The sequence below is a fragment of the Patagioenas fasciata genome, chromosome 5 (genome assembly GCF_037038585.1).
Source record: "Patagioenas fasciata isolate bPatFas1 chromosome 5, bPatFas1.hap1, whole genome shotgun sequence".
NCBI classification, from domain to species: Eukaryota; Metazoa; Chordata; class Aves; order Columbiformes; family Columbidae; genus Patagioenas; species Patagioenas fasciata.
In genome coordinates this window covers 5,279,036-5,291,479 of record NC_092524.1, presented here as the reverse complement: position 1 = coordinate 5,291,479, position 12,444 = coordinate 5,279,036, and the positions used below count along the sequence as shown (strand labels likewise).

Genomic DNA, 12,444 nt, shown 5'->3' with positions numbered 1-12,444 from the left:
CAAAAACCACAGGGCAGATCTGTTTCACTGGTGGTATCACACACACACCCTGGAGAACCAGCTGCTCCAAGACAGAGAGAACTTTATCAGTCCTCACCTGGCTCCCGGAACACAGCAGGGCTTGCTACTCCCTCATATAGAGCCCAAATTACCCCCAAAAGGTGAATTTGTATCCAATTTTCAAGCTACCACTGGTTATCAATGTATCTTCACTCACAGATCCTGTTGATTTCATTTCAAACTACATGGATGCAGAGTTTCTTTAAGCTCATTGCAGAAAGCTCCAGTTACTAAACAACTTCAAACTAATTGACTTTATTGAAAGGTTCTTTATAAAACTTCAGCTGTAAAAGCACAAGCCTTGAAAACCCTCAGTGATACTCTATAAGCCCTTTGTTACAGAACAAAAACTTGTTACCATGTTTCCTACTACTTCTCATTAAACAACTTTCTGACTGCCTTATGAAGGCACTCGCAAAGAACTGAAGTTTAGCTTGAACTACTCACCTTTTCAGTTGTGTTTTACCACTTCTTGCTGCTAGAAAGCTGCACTTTCTCCATACAGAATTCTGTCCAAATGTGCTTCAATCTTCCTCTAAACCATTTAGATGCAGAAAAGCGTCTTTTAACTGCACTCAGGGATCCTCAACTGATGGATCAAGCAAGGGTCACAACCAACCAAGGACCCCTCAGCTCTAACCTGAAGCTTAACAAACACTAAGCACTTAACCCACATAACTAAAATTAAAAAAAAATAAATGCTTTCAATTCAAAGCAGAAATTACACTACACCTCACAGCAGGAAAGCTGCAGCACCTCTGCTGCAGTTCCCAGGCCAACACAACACAGCCCAGCTGCCCTCAGAGCTTTTGTGGGCTCCTGCAGACAATCTCAGCCTCGTTATTCAGTGATGGGCAGCAGCTGAGCCTCCTTCTGCTCCCCCTTCGAGGAGCCTGATGGCAGCCAGACTTCCATTATTCAGTTCAGAAAGCTCAGGACCACGTTGTGACTTGTAGCCTGAGTTCAGCAACGCAGTAATGCTCTCTGATGGCTTATTACAGCTGCAAGAAACAAACACAACTTAAATCAGTACTTTATAATAATGTAGGACATCATGGGGTTGTGGAATAAATTGCAGGACCAGAACATTGATGCAAAAAGATATATCATGTTCAAAATCACAGAGAACTGGGTAGATGTTGCACTGTTTATGAAGAATACAAATTACACTCTCCACATCGTCCTTGGGGATGGATGTACAAACCGACACCCAAAATCAGGAAATGTTGTTGAACAGGGTGATGCTGAAGTCAACTACAAATAACTAGGAGACAAGGTGGTAAAAAAAAATTAAGAAAAAGTAATACTAGAACAGCCAGAAAACAGACTTCTGGAAAACTTGGTATCAGTAAACTGAGGAAACCAATGTAGGCCTGCAAGGACAGAAAATCTTGCATGGCAGCTCCTGGCCATAAGCCACAGCAAATTATTTCAGAGAGGACAAAAGACTGAACATCAAACAAAGCATCAATCCATTTAAAAACAGTAGTTTTCTCATTTAAAATATATTAAAATAGGAAGAAAAGTCACATACATCTCAGGATGAACATAAATGATTACCAAAAAATACGAATTATGTTTCCTTCCGCTACGCATACAAGTCAAAAAGGCTAAAGCTGCTGGGTGACACAGATGCACATGTCACCTCGGCACAAGGAAAGGGCTGCACAGGTCTCTGTCAAACCCACCCAGCCCTGAGCTGCTCAAAATCCACCCTGACCCATTGAGTCGGCTGTTCTTGGGTTCTTGGGGAAAAAGCAGCACACGGAGGGGCCTTTGGTGCTGATTGGTGAGGTGGCTGCAAGCCAAGGTTGCATGAGAACACTGACAGAAAATCATAGAACATCCTGAGCTGGAAGGGACCCACAGATGGTCAGAAATCAGTTTAAAATATATCTGTGGAACATTAATTTTAACAAGTGTCAATCCTGAAAGACTTGAGCACCTATTGCATCAATGCCTTGTGTCCCAAGCGGTTCCACTGCTCAGCAGGTGTGAAACAGAAGCAGACCAAGCTTCCTCTTCTGTTTATTAGATCTCTATCCTCAAGTCACCTTCTACAGTAAGAACTATTTCTTCTAAATGGAAAATACACAGCTTTGTTTTCGAATTTTGAAATAGGATTTTTAAAAATGAAAAGAACTCAACTGAAGTGAGTGTAATACTGTAATTTTTAGAGTAAATCTAAGCTGATTCAGCAAAATATATGAAAAATTACTGTCTTGCAGCCCATCATATTTGAAATGACTATATGAATTATTCTTTGAGACAGCCCAACTTGCGCAGCTTTGCAATGGGGTAACAGGAAAGAAGAAACTCATAGAATGTCCTGAGTTGGAAGCGACGCACAAGGATCATTGAGTCCAACTGCTGTCCCTGCATGTGACAACCCCACAGTTCGCACCGTGTATGAGGCCCTTGTCCAGTCTCTTCTTGAACACTGTCAGGCTTGGGGCTGTGACACCTCCCTGGGGAGCCTGTTCCAGTGTCCAGCACCCTCTGGGTGAAGAACCTTTTGCTAATGTGCAACCTGACCCTCCCCTGGCACATCTTCCTGCCATTCCCTTGGGTTCTGTCATCGGTCACCAAAGAGACCAAGGCCGCACCAGTGGAGAGCAGACCAGGTTTTGGCAACAGGCAAAACAGCACCAGCTTTCACCAGTGAAACGGAGAAATAAACTTAATAGCAGAGTCAATTACGCTGTTAAGTGGTATTCTTTATTTAATCAGTGCTGGGGATCATCCTCTGTAAGTGCTCCAAAGATTGGATGCTCTTGTGTTGCTCATATTCACATAATTATCACATATAGATTACAATTTTTGAAAATTTTGACATACATCTATACTAAGAAATATTTTATTGTGTTAGTTATAACTGTTCAATTTCTTACTTACAATACATCTATTAATTATTAGTTAAATATAAACTAAGCACTCTACTTCTAAACAATGTATCACTTAATCAGTCCCCTCCAAGCTCAAGAGCCCCAGTTCCCCGGGAGATGCTCCATTCCATCACCTCCGTTGCCCTGGGCTGGACTCCCCAGCAGTTCCGTGCCCAGCGCCCGGCGCTCCCGTGCGCTCTCCCGGCCGCCGGGCGGCAGCACCGGGCCGGGGAATCGTTGAAACAACTTCCAGCGGGCTCTGAATCCCCGTATCATGTTTACCGGGCCGAGCTTGACGTTAATTAGATCGTTATCCCTTTTGTCCGAACAGAATCGATTTAATTTAGTTTAACTGCCGAGGCAGGGAAACCAGCGCGGGCCCGCCGGAGCCGCCCCCCGTACCCCGCCGGCCTCTCCGGCCCGGCCATGCCCGCCCCCGGCAGCTCGGAGCGCCGCGCCCGGCCCCATGACGGGGCGGGCCCTGCCGGAGCGTGGGGCCGCGGGCGGGGCCGGGGCCGCCGCTGCTTCCCCAGCCGCCGTCACCCCAACGGCCGCCGGCCCGGGGCCGCCATGGGGCTGTGCCTGCCCTGCATGGGGGGCGCCGTCAAGGACGTGGTGGAGACGCCCGACCCGGTGAGTGCGGGCCCGCGACGGCCCCGGGGCGGTTTCGCTCTCTTCCCTTCTTCCGCCCGGTTGTTTGTGAGCGGGCGGTGACGCCCAGCGGCGCCGGGGCGGGGTGGGGGGAACGGGCCGCCTTCCCCAACGTGGGGCCGGGGCTCCGCGGCCGCGCTCGGTGCGAGGCCTCACGGTGCCCGGGGAGCGGCTGCGGGGGAGGCTCGGCCCAGGCCCCAGAGGGGGAACTGCCGGGGCTCCCCGGGGCCTGGCACCGCGTACCCTCCCTGAGTTCTGTCCCGGCCCTTTCCTTAGCGCTTTTGTGGAGGGTTTGTGACATAATCGAGGCCGAGGTGCCCCTCATTTTAACCAGAAACGGCGAAACTCTGCTTTTCTCTCAAATGCACAGTTATGCTCACTTTTAAATCACCTTCATAGGGTGAAATTTATTAATGTTTACAAATATATAAAGGGTGAGTTTCATGAGGATGGAGCCAGGCTCTTCTCCGTGACAACCAACAATAGGACAAGGGGTAATGGGTTCAAACTGGAACACAGGAGGTTCCACTTAAATATGAGAAGAAACTTCTTCTCAGTGAGGGTGGCAGAGCCTGGCCCAGGCTGCCCAGGGAGGTTGTGGAGTCTCCTTCTCTGCAGGCATTCAAACCCGCCTGGACACCTTCCTGTGGAACCTCAGCTGGGTGTTCCTGCTCCATGGGGGGATTGCGCCGGATGAGCTTTCCAGGTCCTTTCCAACCCCTGAAATTCTGGGATTCTGTGAAGTTTCTCCTGCGTAGCTCAGAACCCATCTCTGTGTGTTGTTGGTAGCCCTCACCTGAGGGGTTTGTTGGGGAAGGGAATTATGTATCACATTATTTTCTTTGCTGCCCTTTGAACACAGAAAAGGGACTTGGAATATGATATGATAAATATCTGGCTGATGTAAATATGCCGTAAAACTGAAACAAGACAGAAAAGGACAGCAAAGGTCTCATGAACAAGTCTTGCCAACGTTAACCACTGCGACTGAAAAGTATCACAACTGATTTTTGGGGAGTTCCGTTACATGTAAGACATGTTTAAAAAGATTGTCACAGAATAGTGTTTTTCATGTATTGCTCAGCTCAGCCCTTCTCAGCCATTTTTCTCTGCAGTAACGTTTAGATGTCTCTAAGAATTTCAGTTTACCAGGTTTGTTGGGGACCAAGGTTACTAAGGGCTTGATTATGTCAAGTGAGATTCATGGTTGAAGCATCATGCTAATTATTTATCTTTATGAGTACTGGTCTTTAGAAATTACTCTGTTGAATGTATATATATACCAACCAAACAGAAAAATACCACCACCACACAACAGGTACCGTACGCAGTCTTGTGGTAATTTTAGTCCTTGGCTGTTAACCACAATCATACACAGTCAATGCTTGATTTGAAAGAGCCAAATGCAAAATATCCATTAGTTCCCAAAGAACAAGCAACTACAGCGTGACGTGACGCCGTGGTGCCATGTAACCAAGCACACATTTCTGCAGGAACAGTAGTGTGGGGACAGAAAGCAAACAGTCAGCTTGCTTGACTTACTTTCCTTTTACTCCAAAAAGGCATTTCACACCATGTGCCTTCTCATTCCAGTCTGAATTTTTTGGAGTGAAGGCGTCACGCAGGCAGCTGAATACAGAGTTCTGGTGGGGTTTGACTGGTGGGGTCAGCAGCTGTTCCTCCAGCACATTAGTCATTAAAACCATTTTTTTTTCTTACAGACTGGCAACTGATGCTAATTGACTTAAGGTTGGCATTTTGTGGCAGTTTGCTTTGCAGATTTGAGTCATATTTAGAATTTAAGACTTATAAACGAATGTACAGACTGTACTGGGATAGAATTTCACTATCTTTCATGTTTTATTTAGGAAATAAAAAGAAGACAACTAGCAGAAGCTGCTGAAAAGAGGCAGATGGAGGTAATGTCTGATAAAATGCCATTTATTCAAAGTGCGTTTTGGTAACTGGTTTGTGGGGAAAATAGCTCAGGCTTCTGGAGGAACACTAGATGCCATGGTTGGATTGTGGGAATCGCCATTAAATATTTTCATAATATTATTAGTGTTTTACCTTTGTACTATTTTAATATGTATTTGCAATAGCGTTTCACCGCTAGGTAAGTGCCCAGAGACCATTGCAAGATAACCGATTTTGTTTGAATGGGAGAAGTTTTGCAGTAGTTAGAAAATAACCTAAGAACTGAATAGCAAGTTCAACATTATTTTTTTCCCCACTGTAAAACTTGAATACGAAAGATTGAAAAATATTTCAAACTGGATTTGTCAAACAGCTGTTGTGGTGGCAATTTCTAGTGGTTCTGCACTTGTATTTCTCTTACAAATGCAGGTGGTGGGCACTTGCAAGTTCAGTTTATCAACCTGGCAACAATTGAGCACATTTCTCAGCTCAAATTCCAGCAAAGAAGTAGTATTAACTTATTCTGTCTTTTTAAGCTTGCTAATCTTTAACTACTTCAGTATCCTTCAATTTAGAAGAGATAAGGTGCAAATATTCTAGCAGAGTGTAGAACTAGGAAGCCTATTTCTTCTGTTCTTTTCAAAAAAGGCTTATAACATGCACTATACAAAATCTGCAATAAATCAAAAATGTGACTTAAGAGATCACAGCTGAACTATGAGGAAAGAGGAACGTGTTGTTTGTATGAGTGTTAGTGACGTTATGTATTGAATTAAAATTCGACCATTATTGACGAGGACCGTATTGATCTGGTTTTAAGGGAGTTTGGTGAATAACTGGAGCAACAGCTGAGTGGTGCTTCAGAGTTCCTCTCTAAAAACTATTTATTTTGTGTCAGACTACATACTAAAAGCAATCCATGTGTCATCTGAAATCTCAAAGGGCTTTTAAGCAAAACTGCAGGAAATACACTTTTGAGAAATGTATGAAATGGGGACATCCCCATCTAGCTATTAAGTTGATAAAAAGCTTCCCTGGGAGGAAGGAGGAACAAAACAACTTATGGATGGCTCTGGAGTTGCATGGTAACCATTCAGCTGCTAAAGAAAAACGTAACTATCACTCTATGTTACTTCTTGTTTTCTTAAAAGCGAAAGAGCTAAAACATCTACCAGATTTTTCTGAGAGCGTTTTAGCCTCTGAATGTTGAGCAACAGAGATGTCTTGCAAGTAGTCTAATTAAATTACCCCCTCGTGAGGGATAAGGGAGTAGATCACATCTTCTTCCCTGCGTAGTGTTTTTCTGAACGTGCTTCTGAACCGTTCATTATTCAGCCTGAAATGGTGTGAGATGTTCTTCCTTTTGAGGTGTTGTATAGAGAGTCTGGGTACCTAACTCACCTGGAAGGCCACTTGTCTAAAGTGAGAAATCACGGGCTCTGAGTAAGTTAGTATTTGTTGGTCAGATTTGCTATAGTAGCCTGTTGAGAATAGTGTTTGGTACCAAGGCTTTGAATTTCAGGTGAGAGCATTGCTGGTTTCTTTTGGTAGGTTTTCACATCTTGTGCATAGCTTATGCTGTAGCATCAGAACCCTAAACTTGCTAAGAATCAGTTTTTAAAACATTTTCTTTCTAGGTTCACAGTGTTAACTGTTTGTTTGTAGTTCAGATGTTCCTACCATCTAGTCCAGGTCCTCATCAGACTCACCATGAGGATGTGACACAGGCAGTTGACAACATTTCGCATCTGTGTCCTGCTGCTCTCCACACGTCCTGTGAAGCTGAAGGGTGGACTGTCACACAGGTTATTTCTGGCAGATCACAATTTAGAAGTTGGATTTCTCACAGCCTGGGCTAGCACTACTGTAATAACACAACCTTTTTTCTCCCCCACATGTAGAGTTCCTATCGATTTCTCTAGTAACTACGCAGAGCTTGTGACTTTCTCTGCCCGCTTATTGAGTGGTAGAATAGAAGCTGTCATTCCGATTTCCATCATCTAGATCCTATTCTCTAGGGAGCCTTTTGATAAAAGAGATAGAAGAAGTGAACGGATGATGAAACAGCTCAAGTTCTTGGAAGTTCTGTCTGTCCAAATTATCTCTTCCCAGTTAATTCTGTTAGGAAGGGTGAGAATAGGCCCTGACTATGGAAAAAAAAAGACACCACAGACTAAAAACTTATGGGACTTTTGGGAAGGGAAGTTCTGTTTTTGCATCTCAGGATGCAAAGCAGGTACATGTAATGGCATTAAATATGTTGACCTGGATGTAATAACAATATTAAACAAAACCACCTTTGCATACCAATAGCTCACAGTATGAAGAAGCATCCTGAAAGGTCTGGGTTTATGTAATAATAGCATTACTTGATGTTTCAGTCTTTTCATGTAAAGAAGAGTTCCCAAAATGCTGTGGCTGAGACTTGCAGTTTGGTTTCTATCCAGAAAAAGAGCTAAGTGGTCTTTCCCAAATGTGTTTTCTGCCAGGCTTCCTCTCGAGGGATTAAGAACGTTTACTCTGTAGAGCAAAAGAAAAAGAAACAGGAAGAAATAGAAAAAAGAATGGCAGCTTCGGGTTCTGGAGGAGAAGGAGGACTAAGAGTAAGTTCAAAAAAGAAACATGATGCAAGTGTCCTTATATTCACTGAGAAAAATCCTGTATTGTTGTCGTCTACAGGAGGGAATAACTTGAGGAAAAGCCAAGAGGAAGGGAAATGGAGTAGAAGTGGAAGTATGTGTCATTATCACACAGTATTCTCAATGAGACTTCATTTCGAGGACATAAAGGCAGCAAGGATGGCAGAGAGCTTATTTTTCTTTTTTTCCCTCCTCTTCTTCCCCAGTTTCTGCACTTACAACACATCAGTTTTGCAGTACTCAGCACTGGGCACCTCCTCACCGAGGTGACCTGTACTCGGCGTCCCTTTTCAGTACCAGTTGAGATTGCCTCCTTTCCCTCAGAGTTTATAGAAAATGTTTGATCTAAGTAGGGGAATGGCTTTGGGTTTCATGTACCTGTACCTTTTTACAAAAAAACCCCATAGCGACAGCATAGAAACTGAATGACTTTACTGCTACTACTACCAGTTTTCTAATATAAACTTTGTCTCAGAAAGCCAGACAGAGATGTAATGAAGAGTTAGAATCTCTCCAAGGCAATAGATGCGTCTGCTTATTGAAACACAGGCCTCCTAAGCCTCTTTCCCTTATTGCTATAAATGACTCAGGAGTGGGAGTTTGTGTAAGAAGCTGCTGGTGGGCTGCATGTTTCTCACTTTCACTATAATAGGGAGTTTATTGTCTTTAGACAGCCTTGTGATTAATTTTTTTATGGGTTTTTGTTTGTTTTATTTCCCTTATCTTCATACAAACCTGCGGTGCATTTTGTTGTTTTTGTCTTTAGTGGCAGGTTGGATAAGGAAATACAACTTATGGAGAGAAGACTGATGTTTACTGCCAGTAACTTGCCAGTTTCTGCAGCAGAGCAGCACTTACCCATCATGTGGCTTTTGCTGTTTGCATATGAAGACCCAGCAGTACTTTGCCATCGTGGGAGGACAGATGTGGAAACATCCAATAGAAAACTTAAGAACTAACTCTGAACACTAAGTTTTGGCCAAATTTGTTTGTTTTATGTGCATGTTTTTATTGCTTGCCTGTCAGCTGTGGGGAGATGGGTTTTCTCACGTGGAAGTGGTCTCATTACCTGTAGTCAGTCCATATGAGTGTGTTGTCCGGTCAGTTAATGTACGTACGTATGTCTGTCTGTGTGTGACTGGCTTAGGCACAGCTCAGGTGCCCACGTGTTGTTTTCAATGCATATTTCAAGCTCTACAATTCAAATATTCCCTAAGTCCTTACGTAGAAAGCTGTTCATAAATATATATATTTGAATATGCGGGTGACAGCATTTCTCTTCAGTTTCCTAATGACTTCTGAGCTGCTTAGGGATTTAGTGCCTTTCTCAGAAAAGAAAGCAGATTCACAGTGGGCCCTTGAAAACTGAGGCATTTTGTCGCACTAGTTGAAACCTTTATAAACGCTGTATACTTGCATAGCAAGAAAGCTGTTTTGTTATGAGTCTAATAATTGTTCTCATTTTCTGATGTGGATTTCTGATTCTGTAAGTATTTATAATGAACACTGGAAGTTAAATTAAAAATACTGTCATTGTTTTCCTTTATTACCACAAGAGGGCAATGCTGCACTTCTGAGGATTTTGGTAAAAAGCAAAAGACTTATTACATCATCTCTTAGATCATTCATGTCCTAAATTTTCTGTAGTATCTAGGTGGGTTTGTCACAGTGCAGTAATATTTGCCAAATGCCCAAAGCTCTGTGACTTTTAATCTGTACCAGCAATGTCTGTAATCCCTCTCTCCAATGGGAAGCTGCCTTTGATTATTTCAAGCTACCTAAACTGTGATGTTACAACTAGATTTTCAAACTAGTGGCCTTGAGCTGCTGCCTTGGTAGATGAGGGAGATCTGTTGCAGCATGATCAAGACTGAGAATTTAGCCAGAGAGCATTTTGCTTGGCCTCAGTGTGTTACTGGCCCCATTTTTGACCTAGTTTAGGCTATAAAGGCTTTTTTTAAACTAAATATTTCCTTCTTTTACCTCCCCAGATAGTGTCTCACGCTGTCTTAGGAGCACAGACCTGACACAATGAGTTTCCTGGCGTAGCCTGGAATTGAGTTGAGAAGGCAGACTTTTCAGTTTTAATATAATGGTGTTTGAGCTAAAAGGCCGTGTCCTTCACTTTCCTTTGATTGCTGGCAATTGCTCTCTTATTGTATTAGTTGGTCATAGTGAATTTTAAGTCTAATGAAAATGCATTGAAATATAATAAAATATGCTAAACGTTCATTTGAAACGTGAATTTCAATCCAACATCTGACACAGTGGGTATCTGACAGAGACACTTAAGCAGCACTTCACACTTGGTTGGTCACTTGGGATATTTCAAAGTTAATCCATTCTTCTTTTCACTCTCCATCATGTTGCTCCCCCAAAAACCATATTGGGAAGAAATAACCATCAGCCTCTTTTGGCAGCTTTTCTCAAAGGTGGAAGGAAAGGTCTGCATCACCTCAGACTCAGTAGACCTGGTATTCAAGAGGCAATTCTTGCAATTCAGGATTAACATGGAAGAAAATACTGCTCTCTCTCCATCCTCTAAGTAAAAGCCAGATATGTCTGTGCTTCTGTTTTGAATGTCAACATTATTCCTACAACTAAGAAACACAGAGGATTTGGGGTATGTAGCTCTATATTACAAACAGCTAATTGATAAAGAGGTTTCTACACCATACCCATCTATTTGAATGGCCACTGAACTGACTCAGGGAAATGATTTGGGTAAATAAAACCACCTCATGTTGGTTTAAGCTTCTTGCTAACATTAAATTCAGTTCAGAATAAAAACAAACCCAGCAGTACACAACTGATGGCTACCTAACAGTACCGTTAAATGGTAAGGCTGAGAGGTATGTGGATCAGAGCTGCTCTGTACCTGTAGAAAGAGACGCTTCCCCTCTTTCTTGCCACTTAGCGCCACACTAAGTAAATATGAAACACAATAGGAATTTTGCCCTTATTTTCCCTAATCCTAGGTGTTTACTTTACCTTAGAGGCTGTTAAAATACACCCATTTGTGTAGATTATCTGGGCAGTTGACATGTTCTTTGCTTCACACCAGTACCACCATTCCTCTTCTCTCCACCTTCTGAAAGCATTTTCAGTTTCTTGCAGATCACTCAAAATACTCATGGCAAAGACAAATGTTTGTAAGCTGCACCAAAAGTGCAGACTCCTGGTGACTGCGACAGCGTCATCTTTGCTGGAGTAACAGAAAATGAAACCACCTGCTACTGCGTGTTGTGAAAATACACAAGATGATGCCAGGGAGAGAGCGTTGAGAGCGGAACCCCCCGAGGTTTGGGAGGACACAGAAGCTGCGTCTCCATGGGGGTAGGTCCTGCCACTGCAGGCCCTTAGGAAACGAGATGACTTCAGCGTGTGGACTTGGCATGGGGACGGACTAAATAGTAGGGACACAGCTCATCAGGCACAAGTGGTGCCAGCAGTTGGACTGGGATGGAAAAACCTCTCCAGCCCCATAAATGTTCGCGTGATCCCACGTGTCTGTTCCACCTCGCATTAGATTCCTAACATACCACAGGCTAAGAAAGTAGGAGACACAAAGCCAAAAAAACCCCACTTCACCGCCTCCCGGTCAGGTACTGCCTCTCAGCACTAACAAGGCACCATAAAACGTAAGCCCCAAAAGAACCAAACCCTTGGAAACATCTCTAGCAAATGCTTCTGTCACACCGTGGTGCTGCAAACAGCTCATTTCCCTGCTCCAGAATGAACGCATGTAATTAATTCAGTGTTGCATCTTAAGTTACAAGAAACTTGCTAAACCTTCCCACACATACACTGACACCTCCCTGTTTCACCCATCCCCACCGACAGCCCTTGAACTAGTTTACATAGATGTTATAAATCGCCTCTAAAATGCTGTCGGGAAAAAGGTGGTAACGCAAAGGAAGGAGCAATTATCACTGTAATAAAGATAATAAAAAATCTTAATCAGTTATGTAAATAATCCTGCTTGGAAGAAAAACTCCAGTTAATACACAAACAGGGAGGTGACAGAAGGTACCTCCCGTAATGAGCATTAACAGATGTTACAGTTACATTTCCAAACCAGTTCTTCCTTGCTTCCAGCATGGCAATGCTTATTTGACATCATACAATAATAGTAGTTTTTAAAAGTAATCTCACATAATTTAGCCATCTTGAGTTTTAGCACAGTTGCTCATTCACAGCCAGCAGGAGCTCCCATGGGGTTTGTTCTACAACCCAATGAGGACTTTGAGAAGGCTTCACTGCAGCTCCTAACAGTTCACCTCTTCAGAATT

General features: G+C 43.2%; 1 protein-coding gene across 1 annotated transcript; it reads left to right on the top strand.

The window, feature by feature from the left end:
- The first annotated feature begins 3,415 nt into the window (after nucleotides 1-3,415).
- Nucleotides 3,416-10,391, top strand: SVIP (small VCP interacting protein). Its single transcript, XM_065838883.2, has 4 exons — nucleotides 3,416-3,578; nucleotides 5,465-5,515; nucleotides 8,003-8,116; nucleotides 8,919-10,391. The coding sequence occupies exons 1-4, from the start codon at nucleotides 3,516-3,518 to the stop codon at nucleotides 8,931-8,933; spliced, it is 243 nt and encodes an 80-aa protein (XP_065694955.2). The 5' UTR covers nucleotides 3,416-3,515; the 3' UTR covers nucleotides 8,934-10,391.
- The last annotated feature ends 2,053 nt before the right edge of the window (nucleotides 10,392-12,444 follow it).

Bases quoted from the DNA above. Each gene is read 5' to 3' on its own strand.
- SVIP (XM_065838883.2), top strand. From the start codon at position 3,516: ATGGGGCTGTGCCTGCCCTGCATGGGGGGCGCCGTCAAGGACGTGGTG. The intron at 3,579-5,464 runs GTGAGTGCGGGC...TGTTTTATTTAG, and splicing joins TGGTGGAGACGCCCGACCCG to GAAATAAAAAGAAGACAACT. The intron at 5,516-8,002 runs GTAATGTCTGAT...GTTTTCTGCCAG, and splicing joins CTGAAAAGAGGCAGATGGAG to GCTTCCTCTCGAGGGATTAA.